Source organism: Sander lucioperca, chromosome 21 (genome assembly GCF_008315115.2).
Source record: "Sander lucioperca isolate FBNREF2018 chromosome 21, SLUC_FBN_1.2, whole genome shotgun sequence".
Taxonomy (NCBI): domain Eukaryota; kingdom Metazoa; phylum Chordata; class Actinopteri; order Perciformes; family Percidae; genus Sander; species Sander lucioperca.
Genome location: NC_050193.1, coordinates 15,981,075 through 16,001,074, shown reverse-complemented (window position 1 = coordinate 16,001,074; position 20,000 = coordinate 15,981,075). Strand labels below are relative to the sequence as shown.

The 20,000-nt window shown below is 41.4% G+C and overlaps 2 protein-coding genes across 2 annotated transcripts in view; one reads left to right on the top strand and one right to left on the bottom strand.

The window, feature by feature from the left end:
* The window catches only part of baiap2l2a (BAR/IMD domain containing adaptor protein 2 like 2a), a 13,431-nt gene extending 8,307 nt beyond the window's left edge, over positions 1-5,124 (bottom strand). Inside the window, exons 1-7 of the mRNA XM_031320704.2 lie at positions 4,910-5,124; positions 4,436-4,511; positions 2,473-2,559; positions 1,309-1,370; positions 1,131-1,202; positions 787-867; positions 551-682 (exon numbers count right to left, since the gene is read on the bottom strand). Coding sequence (XP_031176564.1) covers positions 551-682; positions 787-867; positions 1,131-1,202; positions 1,309-1,370; positions 2,473-2,559; positions 4,436-4,511; positions 4,910-4,963 — 564 coding nt within the window. The 5' untranslated portion in view covers positions 4,964-5,124. The remainder of the gene's footprint in view (positions 1-550; positions 683-786; positions 868-1,130; positions 1,203-1,308; positions 1,371-2,472; positions 2,560-4,435; positions 4,512-4,909) is intronic.
* Positions 5,125-10,698: 5,574 nt separating this feature from the next.
* Positions 10,699-18,530, top strand: cbx6b (chromobox homolog 6b; the record flags this gene model as incomplete). Its single annotated transcript, XM_031320714.2, has 5 exons — positions 10,699-11,454; positions 15,043-15,325; positions 15,785-16,026; positions 16,958-17,137; positions 17,669-18,530. Coding segments are annotated over 5 exons (1,692 nt in total), but the record flags the coding sequence as incomplete, so codon positions are not given.
* Positions 18,531-20,000: the final 1,470 nt, after the last annotated feature.

The window sequence follows — 20,000 nt, the reverse complement described above, 5'->3', positions numbered from 1 at the left end:
ATATTTATTGGAATGAGCCTTATAACTACATTGTTCAAAAGTGATGTTACAGTAAGTATTACAGTAACTTGAGTTTTTATAGAGAGGGCTAAATATTAAACAAACAAGAAGACACGTGTCAGGTCAGTCCTGAGCCACTGGTACAGTCTCAAAGGGCTTTGTCACAGCCTCATTATGAAAACTTGGTTTGGGTTTGGTGCACTGAAGGTGTTTAATGAGGACAGTAGAGTGGTGTTATTAAAAGTGAGCAGGGAGTCCAAAGTTCAAACAGACAAGCTGTGAGTGCGGCATCAGTCCCGCTGAAGCTACTGAATGTGTATTTGCTGTTCTGTGGTTGACCCGCCGGGGACTTTCCCCGCGGGGGCCGATAAAGTCTCACATGAATGAATCATTACACATTATTGTGAATTCTCTTTTCTCTTTCTGTCATTGTTCTTCTGACATCCATTGCAATGAGTTGTGCGACACACCTGACCCATTTGGTAGTCATAGTTAATAAGACAAAACAAACCATAAAATATTAAAATGCTATTCAAAGTAAATTGTATACCTTATTCATGAGGTGGGCGATGGATTGTATTAGGGCGCAGTGTTTCTCAGACAGGAAGCGGTATCGCCTCTCCTCCTCCTTCAGAGCCTCGGCGTGGCTCTCCCTGAGGAACTGCAAATACTCACTACAATCCTGAGGGCACACATAATTGAAAGTACATATATATTCTGTACAAGGACACACTCGTATACAGTGGTGCTGAATCCGGGGGTGCGGAAAGAGAGAAAGAGAGAAACCTGGTTGGCTCCTCTCCTCAGCTGTCTCTCTAGAGCTGCTGCCTGGTTGTGGACTTCCATTTCATAATGCTTCCTGCTACCCTGCACGAAAGAGAATTCACATTCCGTCTGTGCACTATCAATTCAGTCATCCAGGTAACAATTAGCAATCCAGTGGAAATGAAAATTGAAGACATTTCCCCATTAATTCTAATGGTGTCTTCACTTCTAATGATAGATTCCCATGATACCCCGCAGTTATTCATTTGAAATTGCTTCCGGGAATTAATTACTATAATTAGAGTTAACAGCGTGTCATTCTGTAAAAAAAAAAACCTTTTGACCCTGCGTTGGCCCTCACTCACTGATATGTAGTCTTTGTCCAGTCTGATGTTATTGTCCATCTCCTGAAGAACCTCTGTACTGAACCGGCGGTACTGGAAGAAGACAAAATCATGTTAAACATTTGAGAAAATAGAGCACATAAGAATTTGATCACACTCGACAAGTCGTGATGGACAGATAAGTGTTGATGTAACGTACTACTCCATCCAGCTCCCCAGTGAGTCTCCTTTGGCTCTCAGAGATCTGAATCAGGACGTCTCCTTTAACACAATTACATTATTGTTATTGCGTAATATGCTACTTGGAAACAATAAAATGACATTGTAAAATATTTTCCCTTTGTTCATTTCTATCTACTCATTAGCCAGTGATCCAACACAAATACAAAACATCTTACTTTACCTCTAAAACACACTGCCACATAGAATACACACACTTTCCCTCTCTCTCTCTCTCACACACACACACACACACACACACACACACACACACACACACACGAGTCAAGACAAGAACATGGTAGGACGGACTAATTTATACTTCTTTTAAGAGAACAGTTGACAGGTTGATAGTTAGATTACAACATAGTGTGTTTTTCAGTCTGTTTTGTGTGACTTTAGCCAAGAAGTGTTGGCAGTGTAGGTATCAGATGCCAGCAGGCAACATGAATAATAGACGATGACAGGCAGCGGGCCGTGCTCCGCTCATTTAACCCAGCCACTCTAAAGGGGTTGTTGTTGTCATGTTAGGTTTTGTGGCTGGAGCTGTTGTCCAAACTGGATCATTAGTCTACTCTTACATATTTTCCATTTCAGGGACAGTGAAAAGTCAAACAGAAATAAGTTCAACATACTTTCTCCAGAATATCATGTTATGGCATGGCAAATAAAATATTCAAATGGTGCTTTGGAAAGGGTTTTGAGCGTTTATCAAATGTTTAGGTTCTCTTCTGCCCCTCACTATGTTGAGCCCGAGACAGGACTCAGGTCAGGTAAAAGTTGTGCAGTCCTTATAAGCACTGACTGTTATAGATACTGTAAAATACATTAATTCAACTTATCAAATTATGTTTAAAATCAAAGACTATTACTACTAAGAGTGTGTGGGAAGAATATGCTATTCCCACACACACATACATGCTACACATCATGCACTGGTAGTAATTGTGAAAGGAGTAATAAGGCGCTGCCAAAGTGTAAACTTTGGTCTTCATGACGCGGAAGAACACTGTTTGATTAGTTTAATGAATGGCCATAAACACATCAAAGACTAAACGATCACATCCTGGATTGTTATACCTTGTTGGTGTTTCCACTCAGTAATCATGAGATTACCCAAGCCTGAATGTGTGTTCACACGTACCTAGCAAGCGGGAGGATGTGGTGTGAAAAGCCCTCTCTCCAATCTTTGAAAGTGCACTGAAGTAGGCCTCACTTGTCAGAGCAAGAGCTGAAACACACACACACAAACACAATAGTCATTTGAAATGCTAATGCATTTGGTACACTTCGCTTCCCAGGCAAAGCACTACAAAAGCAGCTAAACAGAGCCATTAATTAAAAAAAAAAAAAAATAATTTAATTATTCAAATTTCCATACACACAAGTATCTCTCTGTGATCATTTGGAAATATGTTCACATAAAAAAACTCACAGTAAAATCACATTTCTTTTCACCAGCAATAACCATGAAGTCCTTCTTCGCTCTCATTGCTACCTCCTTGCATTTTGACCTCCTTCTATTTATAACTGCTTTATTTGTACTGTACTCCCTAAATGGTGAGTTCACCCCCTTCCATTTATTCTATCATTTATTTTCATTTATGCAACATAAATAACGCAGCAGCTAAATTCAGTCATGGAGAATAAAAACAGCTAAACTAGTCATGCTGAGAGCCAACTGCCTAGCTTGGCGGAGTAGCAGTAAATTACATTTCATTACATCTGCAATCTCAGGTTTTGACTCTAGGGAAATTCACAATTTGTTTTTATTTTAAATTACATACGTTGAACCCTTTATTCTCAGCCTTTCTCTTAGTTACTGCTGTACTGTGGAGGATAGTCTGGCAACGGGAGACTACTGCTGAACCCTCCTGATCTCAGGGCAGTATTATACTGTAAGTCAAAAGGGATCAAATCAAGGTTTGACCCCAATTAAATCACCAGCCTTGTGTGGCCCCGGTGACTTAAGCACGGCATCAGATCCCTGAGCAGAGGTATTCTGGTCTTTTAGACGTGAGTGAGCTTTAGCTGCATTTTTCCGCAGGTGTGTGTGTTTTTGGAGAGATGGGGCTACAGCCTGTGCTTACCAAGCAAACACACACACACAGACACTCTCCGAGGCTGTGAGAGCAAGAGATTTCAACAGTGAAAACCTCTGTGATGGTGCTTTAATAACAATGGATAGGGAGCGTCTACAAGCAGCATCCACTACCTATTTGATAAATAGATTATTTTTTTAATTTATGAGGAGAAGCTGCATCAGCAGAAACACTCATACATTTGTTCTTGGCCTTGGCTCAAGCCCATTAACGTGTCATGAAATTATTGCTCTACCCTGAACCCTCGGAGCGAGCGCTTATAGCCTCTGTGCAGGTGGCAACAGGAGACCTAATAATCTGTATTTTATCTCTGCAGGGCTTTTGGTGCAGTGGCGCTATTATAAATCAGTTCTTGATGCAGCATTGCTGCTCGTGCATATATTAAATACACATGTATAATGCAATGTAATGTGTGAAAGCATCACGTGTAAAAACGCTTCTGTTGCTGAATCCCATTTGCATGTCAGCGTTTCACATTTAATGCATTGCACGGGGATTAGAGGTGATTATGATGTGGATAATTAAGACATAAAATATAGACGCAATTACTGACTCAAATTAAAAGTTTAATCCTGACCTCTCCTCTCTTCGTTGCAGGATTTAAAAGAAAAGATATAGAGCATGCAAATACATTCAAGACTACATTCAGTATCTTCAATCCCTGCCTCTGTCTATGGAAATCAGATATAGTTGTTTGTCTGGTGACAATATAGTCATAACAGCCTCTGGTTACAGGCCCATAATCAAGGCTGTATAACAGCACCAGGATATTCCCAAAGCATATGGACTTTGGAATTAGTTCCAGTGAAATAGATGCCTGACAGCTCCCATGTTCCATTCAAAGCCATTTGAAGACATCTGTCTGTCCGTCTGTCTGTCTGTCTGTCTGTCTGTCTGTCTGTCTGTCTGTCTGTCTGTCCGTCCGTCTGTCTGTCTGTCTGTCTGTCTGTCCGTCCGTGTGTCCGTCTGTCCGTCTGTCTGTCTGTCTGTCTGTCTAACCCTTACCCTGGAAAGCTTGGATGTATCTGTTACCCAGTAAGACCAGTTTCTGTAGACTTGGGTTGAACTCGTCCATCAAGCTCTGTTTAAGAAACACAAACACAGTTTTTTGAAAGTCAGAGAAACTTTAAGACCTACCTAAAGGAGAATCAATAAAATCCATCTTTATTTCAATCTGTATTTATGAGCACAAACTCTCCCTCCCAACACCGGAGCACAGACAACCTACAGGAAGACTCAAGCTAAGGAAATACTCCTTGAATTTGAAACTGACTTTGTGAATTCATATCATGTTTGCTTGGCAGAAATTAAATTCAAAAAGTTAGACTGAGCTTCACTCCTCAGTAACCAAGAAGTGTTTTTCTGTTTTCCGGAGTGTGTCTTGAAAAGTAATCACAACACAGGACAGGACACTCTTACTCTTTCCCACAGGTACGTTTGTTGTCTAATTTGAGCCCGCACAAAGTATCTGTTACTTACCGAGTAAATCCCCAAGGTGGACCGATGCAGCTGATCGATATTCATCCCCGACATGTTTATATCCAGAACAGTGCAACTGTCAGTGAAACCTCAAGAGGGTCTGCGGGTCTTAAATCATCCAGCAAATGTGCCAAAGCCTCTGTGAGAAAAGAGTTAATAGTATTAAAGTGGACGTGGAGCTGAGGAGAGGAGGCAGTGTGTAAGTAACTGACACCACTGTGACCTGAGAAAGACTGGAGTAAATAATTAAACATGGCTCAACCATAAAACACACATATGCTGTAAACCCTGACTGTCTGGGCGTGTGTGAGTGCCCCATTGTATGTTTTATTCAAGACTATAACAAAGATCTGTTTTCACTCTGTAATGCATAAAACCATCATATGTAAATCTTTAAAACTGGGTTGTAAAGCACATACTGTTTTTCATGTGCTGTTTTTTTTTTTTAAATCCGTTGTAACCTTGTTAAGAAAAGTGCTATATAAATAAGATATATATATATATATTATTATTATTATTATTATTATAAAAAAAAATAAAAAACAGCTGGGTGCTGTAGCTTCTGGCACACATTACTCAAACAGAAGTAAATGTTGTATTTGTTACGGGCTATTTTAGGGTGCGGATACATATTTCATGCACTTGAAGGCATTTACAGCAGCAGGGTGATGCATGTGGGATTGACACAAAATAAACTGCAGTACCCATGTTCTTCATAACATATTTGTCATAATGGTGAGGAACGCGTCACCCAGGGCAACGGTGTGACTAACTTTTTTAGTTGTTAATAGGATTTAAACAACAATTGAGGACTTTGGATCAAAGGAATAAGCTACTGTATATCAGGCTTTGCATGTGCAGATAATGGGGATTTGTTGATGGAAAACAGAATATCACCAGACTTATCCTTTAAAGCAACACTAGAGATATTTTCCAGCTTCGGTCCCCCTACAGGTTGGAAGTGGAATTGTCCCATTATGTCTCATTCGAACTACAGATCCGCTAGCCTGGTCCTACCAGACTCTTGTACATTTCATTTGTACAGAGAGTCTGGCCACTCTTCATTGACAAGTGTTAACTTCCTTGAAGGCGGGTACTCTGTTGAAGTTAAAAACTATTGGATCTGCCCAGAGCCACTCTGGATCTGCCGTAACCACCCGCTAACATTTGGTCGTGACGTATGTCAAGCACATGTGCAACAAGTGGGGAGACCGACAAGGCTTATATTTAGCATAAGCATCGCTAGCAATTGCCTTAGCCAACTCCTTCATCACTAATGGAGCGAGCTGGAAAATCAAACTTTTCCCAAACCCTGTGGCCACCAACAAAACTCAGCAAGGATTGTTCTTGCTCGGGCTTTAACTTCTGGATATTCGTCAGCGTTGCCACAACGGACCGAATGGCTTCGCTCGCATCTTTCTCCGCCGCCATTACGGAACTACAACTCTAGCGCACGCCCTCAACGTCATTGTTCTCAGCTACTCCCTCTGTTCACTGATATTTGCCAAATATTTGGCTGGAGAAAACCCAAGAATATATCGCAAACCCTGATGTAGTACTAAAGGGAAATGAAAATTGAGTGGAAGTACGTAGGAGGGCGGAGCCAGGCTACAGATCCGCTACCCGATCTGGCAAACTTGCATAGTGCGGTTATAGCCGGCAGAGAGCCGCAAAGCGAATGCAGAAGGGCCGTTCACCCTGTTACGGGTTGATGAGCCACTGAAATGATTTAGAATGAATGACACTAGAATGAAACATTATTTTAAGTTACAAAAAGTTCTCTAGTGTTTGCTTGCTTCAATATCAGTTATTCACTTTACGCCCAAAGGTGGGTCAGTGAGTAGAACTGATTCCGAACAATTGTTGTCCGTAAAAGGTAGTCTTCTTTTTTTAGACCTAAATGCCTCAATATAAACTGCACATGTAGCAAACATTCTGCAATATTTTTTATCCACAGTACCACTATTTTGTATTAAAAAAATAAGTAGAACTTGGAAATGGATATTCGTGATTTGGGGCTATAATAAATGAAATTGACTTGACTAAATATGTAAATGTCACAAAGTGTAGTACTTGTAATTAAAGCATATTTTAAAAAAAATCTGTGATCCCAATCCTTTAATACAGTACTATCACTAATATTTCTCATTTTTGATTGGTTAATGCAGAGCTCAGTGGTCATATGTGGCTAAAAATCCTATAATCCTCATACTTTAATCACTTTAGACGTCAAAGTCCTACTTGCACATACTATAGGAGGCAAAAACAACCATGGTCCCTATATAGGTGTCCCTACATTTTTGTATGAAATAAACAAAACAAAACATTGAATGTATATCTTGATCTTTATAAGTCGTTTTCTGTTTCGCTTAGACCTCAGTATATGGACACTAAAGCACAAGAAATATCGATCACTGAGAGAAAACACTTCTTCCACAAACAACCCCCAAAAAAAAGAGTTGCTCTGTGATATTTGATGAAAGCCCCCCAGATGAGTGGAGAGAAAGTTATTGATTTCTTTCCTTACTTTAACCATCATATTTTGGCATTTGGCCGTGAGCTGCACTTGGATTTATCATTCTCAAACTGCAGATTTGTTCTTTCTGTGACATGTCAGAGTCAGTGAACTCCCCATGAACTCCTGGAGGAGAGGTGCAGGTGCCATATTTGACAGTGATGTGTTCATGTTATGAACGAAAGGTAGGATAGTGTGGTGAGAGTGATAATTGTGTTTTGTTCTAATACAGAATCCAGACAGGAAGTAAAAAAGGGAAACTGGGAAACCATTGGTTGTTACAGTAGGTTAATTGTGTATAGTTTAGTTGATTAAAGGCCATGGCACAGAGAGAGAGAGAGAGAGAGAGAGAGAGAGAGAGAGAGAGACTTGTACACTAGATGGCACCATAAACTAACTGCTCACATGACTTGAATGTTAAACAGCTTCATGACACACTTATTTAATCTCTTTGTTGATCTCTCTTCTCTTATTTTCTCCTCACAAAGTAATATAAACTTGGTTCAATATTTCAGCTGTTAGCACAAACACCTACTCTGCATACTATCTAACATTTTCTTTTTCTATTTTCTTTTTTCAAAAAAAAAATGATTGTGACATCAGTAAAAGTATTGATTTGGAAAGCGTACTTAGGTAAAAGTACAAAAGTATTAACAGAACAACATATGCAAAAGTATAATATGCAGCTGAATGTATACCCTGTCAGAATTATGATGTTATTTTTGGATTATTATTACTGAAACATTAACATTGTAGGCAGCATTTTACTGTTGTTTATTTACTGTTGCTGGGTAGTTTAAGCACAGTACTTTAGTAAATGTACTTAGTTACTTTCCACCACTGCAGACTATTAGTAGCGCTCTGATGTAGTATATGAACAGTATATATATATATATATATATATATATATATATATAACAGTATATACTGTTCATTCTGCTGACACAGCGGACATTTAAACAGGTTATTAAATTACAGCTAGAACAATAAAGCACCAGTAACTTCAGAGGAGGTATTGATATGCAATTGACGAAGAAAAACAACAGAAATATTCATACTTAAAAACCTTGAAATATGTAGACAATAAAAATAGTTTTCACTGCCACAATTAATTTTGTTTCCACATTTTGTTTCATCCATCCCTAAGAGGTTAGTCACTTTTTACAAAAAACATCAGCCGACAAAGACACAATGTGTTTAGAATTTAGAGTAACCAAGCAGCTCTGACCAAAATCCACAGCATGGATTATGGATACAATCCTGTAGAAAAACTACATTAACAAAATGAGAAATTCCCAACAAAGGACAACTTAAAAGCTCTAATATCACTGCAACATACAACATTGAGGTCATGGGTGACTTGGAAGATAAATCGAGCTCAGACTTGCTGGCCAAAGCGTCTCTCACGGAAGCTTTTATAGATATAATAGATCAGCAGTATATTTCGATCATTAACTAGGCAGCGGTGTCCAGAATGCTTCACCCACACTGGCCTTTTAATGCATTCATATTATAGCTCAGAGTCAGTGGACTGTGCTGCAGTGTTGAACATTAAGTTTCCATAAGAAAACATAATGTTATACTTTAATCCCCAAATGCATTCATGAAGCCAGTGTTTACACCTTCAGCATGCTAAAATGGAAGAAAAACCATTTAAGGCTCCAAGCATTGCTACAATCATCATTAGGTGTAATACAGTGACTAGCACAGGGCAAATGACTACAAAAAGAAACCACACTACTGCTGCAAAGCCATTTACAGCCAAAAATGCCACTAGTGACATTTCAGAGTATACGCTGAATACAAAATGTGGAGCTCCGACATTGTTCTTACTTATGTGAGAGGAGTGATTGTTTTGTATTTACTATTCCCGGGCTCGTGTCTCCAGTACTTAACAATCTACTTTACTATTCTAGTGTTCCAGTGAAGACTGAGAGCCTGAGCTATTTTCTGCTGCAGACATGATGTCTCACGATGTCTCACGCCGCTTCCCTCACCCATCTTATATTAGAGCTTTCAGCGCCTGCGACTTTGAGAAGTCTTATCTTAAATCCCCCTTAATGCCTGTCTGAAAATGCACATCACGCACTAATTTTATACACACCGTGAAGAGTTTTCTCACACCTTTTCTCACTCCGTCTGTCTGTGTGTGAGTGTTTTAATGTTTACCCTCTGTCTCAGTCTCACTCAACCATGCTCATGAATATATTTTTTATTGTATGTGTGTGTGTGTGTGTGTGTGTGTGTGTGTGCGTGTGTGCGTGTGTGTGTCACACTGAAACTTAAAATGCATTTTTTACTGTCAAGCATGGTTAAATGAAACTCGTTCATTGCACCAGCTCTGCATGTCTGCATGATCTGCACACACACACACACACACACACACACAAACACACACACACACACACACACACACACACAAACACACACACACACACACACACACCAACTAAGGCCATCAGTCTGTCACCTCTGCTGTACTAGGAGCCCTGTGGCTGACATGTGGCTTGACTTATGGCCATCCACACATCGCATTACAGCAGGCCTGTAATGTGTTTCTGAACAAGAAAATATGAAGCCGAAGGGAGGAAAAAACAGCCTCATGATGTAATTAGGATTGTTGCATGCGGAGAAGATCCAGTTTACAACGAAAGCTTGAGGAAAAAAAAACTCCCAAAGAAGACTAAAATGTACCCTCTACTTTGATGCTGTATGCAATGTGGCTGCAACATCTTTATGATAGAAAATCTGATGTGTTATTGAGAACAAAAACGTTTCCTAGAATAGGATATTCCTATCACAGATTACAGTTTAAACACTGCTGGAAAAGTTAGCTCTAGGCAACAGGAGGCAGATAAAATGTGCTATCAGACTGCATGGATCTCTCTCTCTCTCTCTCTCTCTCTCTCTCTCTCTCTCTCTCTCTCTCTCTCTCTCTCGCTCTCTCTCTCTCTCTCTCTCTCTCTCTCTCTCTCTCTCTCTCTCTCTCTCTCTCTCTCTCTCAGGCTGGATTCTGCCTGAATACCGAGGACATGCGCGCTGAACAGGGGGAGGAGGTGTATCACAGACTCTCTGATTCTGATGTTTTGTGTTGACTGAATTATGGTGAAGAACTCTCATTTTCTAATCGCCTGTTTTTGTGGAAAAGAGAAAAAGTGAGGAGTTGCGGGGTTTTTTTTTCTCAATTTAAAGACATGAAAATAATTTGACACTTTTCTTGTTCTGGAGCGTTTAGTTTTTTCAGAGTGTTATTGTTATTAGATTTTTTTAATAATCGATCGCTGACGCCGCCACCCTGAAGTTCATTGTTATTATCTTGGCCGCCGGGATGGTGGCCTTCATCGGAGCGGTTATCTGCATCATCGCAGCCGTTCACACCGGGTCCTCCAGGGCTGCCTCGGCACACCAGCAACCAGCAACCGACAACCACTCGCTGTATCCGGGCGCGGATACTGCGGCGGGCTCCGTGGCCCGGGCCGGATCTTTGGGCGCTCTCCATGGTTCTGAAACACCCGATTCAGAAGCACCGACCTTCAACATCGGGCTCAGCGGGTTGGACGGTGTCACCGGACTCACCGGGCATGACCCAACGGTCAGTCGACTCATCTGTACGCCGATCCCTGCCGGGGAATGCAACACGAAAAACTTTCAGCAACAAGCAGAAGACCCGTCGCTGTACGCAGGGGAAGACTGGGGCTACCTTCGCACCACCGCGGAGGAGCTCCGGCAGACCGTCCTGCAACAAAAGGACCAGATACTGACCGACCAGCGGACCATCAGGGACCTGACGGGGAAACTATCCGAGTGTGAGAAGGGGCTGGATGGCGGCAGCAGCAGCGCGGACAGACGCGGGAGTGCTGCGGGGTTGTGGGGGGGCAAAGGCTCGGCAGAGGAGGCGCACCTGGAGCGGATCATGGTGCGGGACAGCCCGGGCTCGACGCCCGACAATGTCCACTTGCTCACCGTTAGGGCTGTGGATGAACTGGAGCAGGCTATCACTCAGCTCAAAGACCGCATAGAGAAACTGGAGGTAGGTAGAGTGTGGAGAAAATCATCACTACACATAAATCATCTCCTGCATGCTGCAGCGAAAACTATCTTTGGTTCCACATGATGGGGTTTTGAATGCATACAGAATGATCTCCCTCTTATAAGATTCACCTAATGGTGTATTATTGTACTATAACTCCAACTGTACATTTTGCAGTAATAATTGATGATCAGAGACATATGTGGCTAAATCTGTGTCTTCTTCACTCTTATAGCCCCTTTTTAGGATTTCTGGACATGCATGAGTGGTTTATGAAAGCAAGGGTTTTTACATTTTTAACGAGATCAAGTGTATGGAGCTAAAAGAGTCTCAATACAAGTGAGTTATCCAAAAGTTGTGTGTGATATTGGCAGCCAGTTAAAGAAGCAATCTAAGACGTTCTTCCTTTTTATCTGCATATGAATTATCATGTGATTCAATTTAAAATTATAGTCATGTTAATTGCTAAATAACATCCATGTGTAGAGAGTTCCTTTAATCATAACTTGTCATCTGTTAATGTCTTTAATAATACATGAAATGATTGCTTTGGCTCACGCCAAGTTAACAGATTGAGATTTAAAAGTGAAAAGTGAGGCAGGGAAACAGAGAGAAACAGGGGGGAGAGAAAAGGGGGAGGAGAGATGAGGACAAAAGGTAAGTGGGGAGGAGAAAAAGGAGCAGCAGAAGGAGGATGATTAGGTGGAGGAGGGAGTATGGCAGAGTAACGTAAAACATGCTCTCATCTGATCAGAATCCAATGATGTATAAACTCATTTTTGGCTGAAGAAATACCATACATAATGTATGAGTTGCCTATATTTGTAGAAAGCGCAGACTAAACATGCTTCTCTGCAGTATCTGTGGTAGTCTACTGTATGTAGGACATGTGTATGAGTATTTGTCTTTGTGGATTATACACATTTCGTCTGTTTTCTCTATCGCCACTGTCAGATGGAAACCTCCAGAATGCAAAAGGGATGAGAAATCTCCATGTTTTTCATTTTTCAGGAACACATTTCCCATTGCCAGAATAAGATCTGAATGATATGTAGTTAAACCTAAAACACTCTAGCGTGATGCGTGTCTTTTACCATCCAAGTCACGTTTCTGTTCATACAGGAGCTTGGCCTACTTCAGTAGCACACTGTGGTGTTTACATCAGATGATACTGTATGTGTACTGGTGGATATACAGTAAAGGAAGAGCACTATCCTATTCTTTTACAACCATTAGTATTCAATCACATACTAGCTTCATGTCCTGACCAACATCTGGTCACACCATGTGATGCAAACAAGGTGATGTGGTTGCAAATGTGAATGTGCAGTTACTGTAATGGTTTTCCATTTCTATAGCGTACCTACCAGTACACTTGGTACCATAGTGTGGCTGATAACAATACAAGAGGCACATTGTTTGACATCTGCACATGTACACATGTAAATACTTGCCTTGGAGCCTAACCCTGGGCTTGATGACAGATCTATCAAATAGATTTGAGAGTAAATCACCTATCATGCCAAGACTCAGGAAAGCATCATAGCGTGCAGTCCGTAGCAAGGTGCATACCTATCAGTTTGGGTTACATTAAAGGTCCCATGGCATGAAATGCCATTTCACTTTATGAGGTTTTTTTTAACATTAATATGCGTTCCCCCAGCCTGCCTATGGTCCCCCAGTGGCTAGAAATGGTGATAGGTTTAAACCGAGCCCTGGGTATCCTGCTCTGCCTTTGAGAAAATGAAAGCTCAGATGGGCTGATCTGCAATCTTCCCTTTATGACGTCATAAGGGGAAAGGTTACCTCTCCTTTCTCTGCTTTGCGCACCCAGAGAATTTGTCCCACCCAAGAGAGAGAGACATCATGGCTTTCAAACGAGCAAAGTGACAGTTGGTCAAGGCCACACCCCCACTCTCCACCTTGCCCCCCCCCCTCTCTCCTCCTCAATAGCTACAGCAAGAAATGGCACATCCTAAGGAAAGCTCATTGTGGGACTGGCTCTAGTGGCTGTAATTCTGCACCAAGGCTGAATTTCGGGAAATAGACTTCAGATACAGTATTAGTGGACCACTAAGGTCTATATAAAAGAGACTTCAGATACAGTATTAGGGGACCACTAAGGTCTATATAAAAGAGACTTCAGATACAGTATTAGGGGACCACTAAGGTCTATATAAAAGCATCCAAAGAGCACCATGTCATGGGACCTTTAAGACATCAAGAATGTTTGTACTTGAAGATAATGACATATTACAGCTTCCTGGTAGGAAAAACGTACAACACTGACAATTATGTTGTTGATTTTACCACAAAATGTAACTATATCCCCAGATAAAAGTGTTTCTAGGGATAGAGTGATACGTCTACTGGACAACAAACATGTTAAATAGGATGAACTGAGGACTATATTGGTAATTCCCTCTATTATGTATCTTTTTTTGGGACAAAACTGTTTATTTCAGTGAACCATTACGGAGCCGGGCCTAGAATTTCGCTGTTGACTGAAATTGTTGATTGTCTTGACAGCCTTTTCTGACTTGCAATTATGTGTTGCGTTGTACTTAATTTGAAAGAAATCCCTGAAGATATGAGAGTGGCTAAGCTTGAAGAAGATCTGTTCCTACCCCAAAATGGCATGTGTGGCACTTGGATACAGACCGTTTTGTTATCTTCTCTGTGAAATTATTTTGACCCTGCTTTAGTCATGCCAGAGATTCCAGAGCACTGCAAAACATTAACTAATAAAACCCAGAATACTACAGAATCAATTCTAAGCAATGTTGCAAAAGCAGGCTAAAACTCTGTAGAGTAACTAAACTGTAAAAGCCTTGAGATGCAATATACAGTAAAGGAAAAAACACGTTCAAAGAAATCGTTTGTAGTTTTTTTGAAACATGCTTATTCGCTTAGGTAGATGAGAAGATCCATACTACTCTAGATATCTGTCCTTTAAGTAGGCAGCTACAGTCAGCATCCAGTTAGCTTACAGTAGCTCAGCATAAAGGCTGGATAGAGGGGGAAATGGCCAGCCTGGCTCTATCCAAAGGTATCAAAATCCATCTTCCAGCACATCTAGAGTCCACTAATTAGCACGTTATATCTCATTTGAGTAATCTATACAAAATCTGTAAAAAGTGTAAAAACAACAATTTATGGATTTTATGGTAGGTATGTTGGGAAATATGACAATTTATGTTTTTTTTTGTGTAGGACAATTTCTTCTCCTATCTAGCAAACTCATCATGACTACGCCCAGCCAAGAAAAAGTCCTTAAAGGAATGTTAAAGCATTCCTTTAAGGACGAAAACATTAACCACAGCATAGTGACAGCATAGTAAATCAGCCCCTAGCTGTATCCCCAAGTGTGATGTAATGTCTCGGCAAAATCAATTATTAACTGGGTGTAATAACTTGTCCTTGCATAGACATGCAACCGACATGACGTTGAGATAGTAGTGGTAAATAGACTATATTACCAGAACTCTAGATTAAACATCACAGCAAGCGCAGAGAGTCATTTACAATGTTTTCTTGTAAAACCCACACTGTGAACCAGTTTTCATCCACTGTCTTCCTCCTCTGTAGTCAGACATTGGCCCATTTTCTCACAACCAGACGGACAGCAACACCTCAGGAGCGCCAGAGGAAGGCGGGATGTCTGGCGGTCCGGAAAGGTTGGCCGATCCCGGGCACAAAGCTGATGCTGACAGGCCCTGGAGGATGGAAGACTTGGAGGGGGAGCTGGAGAGGAAGGTGGAGCTGCTGGAGAAAGAGAGAAAAACCCTGAGGCTGGAAACAGAGAAGCACAGGCAAGGAATCGACCGGGGCATCAATAAACTACACCACCGAATCTCAGGACTGGAGGAAGGTAGGAATTCACAGAGAGGTAGAAAAGACAGAAATATTAGAAAAAAATAAATAATCAGAATGTGTGTGTGTGTGTGTGTGTGTGTGTGTGTGTGTGTGTGTGTGTGTGTGTGTATTCATTTTTGAGTGCTATACAAAATATAGAGTGGAATGACAAGTGGCTGTGATGAATCACTTGCATGACAACTCAAGGCACTAATGATGACAAAGAATCTGGCATAAAAATTATCTCATTTTTGTATTACTCTTAATCAAATCAAGCCATGGGGTTTCATTATGACGTTTAAAAAATGATCAGACTATGAAATCCATGCCCGGCAAACAAATCAGATGTTTTGATGTGAAGAAAGTGAAGATACAGTATATCAGAAAAGCAGAAACTCCATTTCATCCTCTTGCCAGATAGATGATTTAATTGCACTCTCAATCACTTCATTTGTTTCCATGCTTTCTGCCCCAGGTGTCTCAGGGCATTCCTTCCCAGAGGGCTACCGACTGTCTTTCCCAACTCGGACAAACTACATGTACGCTGTTGTGAAACCCTCCATCCCAGCGCTGCGGGCCTTCACCGCCTGCCTGTGGCTTCGGCCCGCAGAGGGAGGAATCGGGACACCTCTGTCTTACGCTGTTCCCGAGCAACCCAACGAACTGGTGCTGCTGCAAGGCCTGCATACCCCCACTGAGCTGCTCATCAATGACAAGGTACTGTATCAATCAAGAGACTGAGCATCCACTGTACATGTGAACTTACCTGTCCACTGCTTGGGTGCAATTGATTTTCCTGAGGAGATTTATGTCATGGTTTGTGGGTCATATTTCAAACTATTTATTGATTAGAGTCTGTATGTATTATTAAGTCAACACAAACCTTTTTAGAGTATGTAGAGAGTCCATCAGTATGACTACGTGTTCTGCAGAACTATATGTTTATGTGGGGTTATAACATAAAGAATAGGATAAAAATGTTGTATCTCAAACACAGAGTGCTACCTGTTTATATCTTTTCTGTAAGACAAAGTGACTGGATCCAAGAGTCTGCAGCACTAATCTGGGATAGATATGGTGTGGGAGACTTGACGGCAACCAGTGTATATTTATTATCTTTGTGTTTTGGTGATTTATTATCACCATAGAGGAGTTTCACTACTGCTTTCTCCAAGGTTAACCCACTTTTGAAAATTTTACCAGTTGTACTGTATGTGAACAGCAGTGAAGTATAACATTTTGTTATGTCTTTACGGAAGGAATAGTGCACTGTATTAGCATACAAATAAGTAGAACACATCAAATTAAAGAGCCAATTTAGCAGACAAGCTAAATAGCCTCATTCATGTGTCTCAATGACAAAGTTTGACAGCACTGCAGGGTGGTGTAGTGCAGTGCAGGGGCTTCAGGTATAATTCAATAAAGTCATTATGGAAATAGATGCCTGGAGGGAAAAGTCTGTGTCCTTGGAGGTAGCAGGATGTCTATGGGACTGAGGAAATACTAAGAAGAAACAAGAGCGAAATAAGATGTGAATATTGAGATACAGCTTGATGACATCTTACCTCCAAATGTGTGACACTCAAACACATCAGAATTGAAAAAGGTCTACCCGATCTGAACTGTCCTTTTGCTCTGTCGTTCCTAGGTGGCGCAGTTGCCTCTAAACCTCTCCCGAGGCAGCTGGCAGCACATCTGTGTGAGCTGGAGCCAGAAGGGAGGAGCTTGGCAGGCCTACCAGGGGGGAAAGCTGAGGGGCGAGGGTCACGCGCTGGCAGCCGGACATCACATCAGACCTGGAGGAGTGCTCATACTGGGGCAGGAGCAGGTAGGTGCACGAATGAGGGTGTTAAAGACTTCAGTTTATAGTGATACCAGACAGGTAATGCTCCCTCCAAAATAAATCTAACTTGTTATGCCCTTCAGGCTACTGCTGACTACAGTGCTGCAAGCAAATAGTAGTTTACCCACTGCAGCTGCAGGGTTGTAAATAAAAGTAGTAAATAAAAGCATGAAACACTTTGAGAGCCTTGGTGAAAGTATTGGATCCTGACACATTAAATTTGGAGTATACTGCTAACCAAAGTGTTGAAATGGTGTGCTATGTTGTAGAATTGTGTGGAAAAGGCCTAGGGACCTTCATCCAGAGCCAAAAGATCCCCTCTCACGTGGCCTCTTTGTTCAATAGTCCTGAATTCATAAAGGTTATCACATTTCCTTCATATTCTCACAGTCTTGCCCAAGGCAGCAAATCAGTTGAAGGTGAGCCTGTGTGTGCATAAAAGTAAAAGTGTTTTATCTTTTTCTTCAATCACATGCTTTCTGTAATCCATCTAACTTCACTCTTCTTTCTCTCCAGGATTCTCTGGGTGGAGGTTTTGACTCATCCCAGGCCCTGGTTGGAGAGCTGTCCCAGGTGGGTCTTTGGGACCGGGTCCTGTCTTCCAACCAGGTCGCCAGCTTGGCCCGCTGTGGCAAAGTAAGCCAGGGCAATGTGGCTCCCTGGACCGAGAACGGAGTTGAGGTTTACGGTGGCGCAACCAAGGACCCGGGGGAGCCTTGTAGTAAACACAACAGGAATTCTCGATGACCGGTGGGGGAAGGGGAAGTGAAAGAAAGCAGAGCAAAGGGAGGGGTAAAGTTCTAGTCCTTTCAAGAAGGTAGGACTCTGCCCATTATTAACACCGCTACAGGGTTTTCTAAACAACTCTATGTGACATGGACTGACAAGTATGTAAAAAAACTGGAAAATGAATGGTAATGTTATATATCTACAGTATATGAAATGAGTCAAGGCTTTGCAGTTACTTCACCACACTTCTAGCAACCACAGGTGATGCCATCATGGAGGTCCACTGGAAAATGGTGCAATACAAGATTAGATTCCCCATAAATATAGCTATAGTATGGGCTCACGTTATATTTTGTAAATGACTTATAAGTAAACTTATATAGCCTATGTATCCAAATAAAGTAAATTTGATTCAGGCCACACTAAACTGTCATTGGTCCTAGCTCCTCTGTGCTTTGTTAGCAAACCAGCTAGCAGTCAAACTAGTGAAAGCGACTAAGGTAAATGGTAATATGTGAATACTAGCAAACAATTGACCCTCCTGCTAGCTAATTAGTGGGCAAATGTGTTAGAGCAATACCACTCTCATGTCTGCACAGTAAATATGAAGCTACCGTCAGCAGCCAGCTAACTTAACTTAGCATAAAACATGGGGGAAACAGCTAGCATGACTCTGTCCAAAGTTAACAAAATCCACCAAGTAACTAGCCTTGCTGCGCCATCCTACTTACTTCCGCTCAATTTTCATTTTACTTCAGTACTTTGTCTGGGTTCGCGGTATATTCTTGGGTTTTCTCCGGTCAAATATTTGGCGGTCCAATCAGCGAACAGAGGGAGAGGCTGAGAACGATGACGTTGAGGACGTGCACTAGAAAGATGCGAGCGAAGCCATACGGTCCTTTGTGGCAACGCTGCCGAATAGCCAAAAGTTTGATTTTTCAGCTCGCTCCATTAGTGGTGAAGGAGTTGGCTAAGGCTAAAGCTAGCAATGCTAATGCTAAATATAAGCCGATAGTTGTTGTCAGTCTCCCCTCTTGTTGCACATGTGCATGACATACGTCACGACCAAACGTTAGCGATTGGTTATGGCAGATCCAGAGTGGCTCTGGGCAGATCCAATAGTTTTAAACTTCAACAGAGTACCCGCCTTCAAGGAAGTTAACACTTGTCAATGGAGAGTGGCCAGACTCTCTGTACAAATGTACGAGAGTCTGGTAGGACCAGGCTACCAAGTAACACCTTACACGCATAATTAACTAATTTACACATAGCTTGTTTGTCTAATCCGCACAAAAAATGATTATGAAAAAAAAAAAAATGAAATGAGTTTTTACACTTCGTTTTTTTACACATTAAACAAACAAGATATAATAATAGATATAGTATATTATTATATCTTGCTGAACGAACATGGTATATCTGATATACCACGTTCTTTCATGAGCTTTAGAGGGGCTGGTAGGCAAAACGTGTTCTCTTTGGACAAAGCTAGGCTAGCTTTTTCCACCTGTGACCAGTCTTTATGCTAAGCTAAGTTAGCCAGCTGCTGGTGGTACCTTGTAGTTTCATACTTAGCGTACATTATGCAAGTGTCAATCTTCTTATTAAATTCTCAGCAACAAAGCGAACAAGTGCATTTGCCAAAATGCCAAAAACTTGTCTTTGATCCGATTAGTGGAGATCTTGTCATTTAACAGTTAAAACTGTGCAGAAATGACCACAGCCTATTTCTTCTGTTGAGACGGCCGAGCTGGGAGAAATGCATTGAGTTGTTCACTGTAGCCCTGACCTCCGCTACGGCTGCTAGAAGTTGGGTAAAGCCAGCTGAAATCCCTCCACGAGTGCAGCATGGTCGGAGTGGAGTTATTTCTGTGGTTAGGTCTGCGACAGCTTTAGAGTCGGGAGTCAAGGTAAGGTGATGAAAAGTGTTGGATAATGTTGGGGGAATGTTAAATAGTAGATGGCAGCAAGGGGTAGATGATGAAAGAATAAGGAAAGAGGGAGGACACGGTAAAAAAAAAAAAAAAAGATAGATTGGGCACTTTTAAGGAGTGATGCTACATTGTTTTCACCTCTGCATGATGTATTCATATACCTGTAATGTCCTCCTGCATCCACT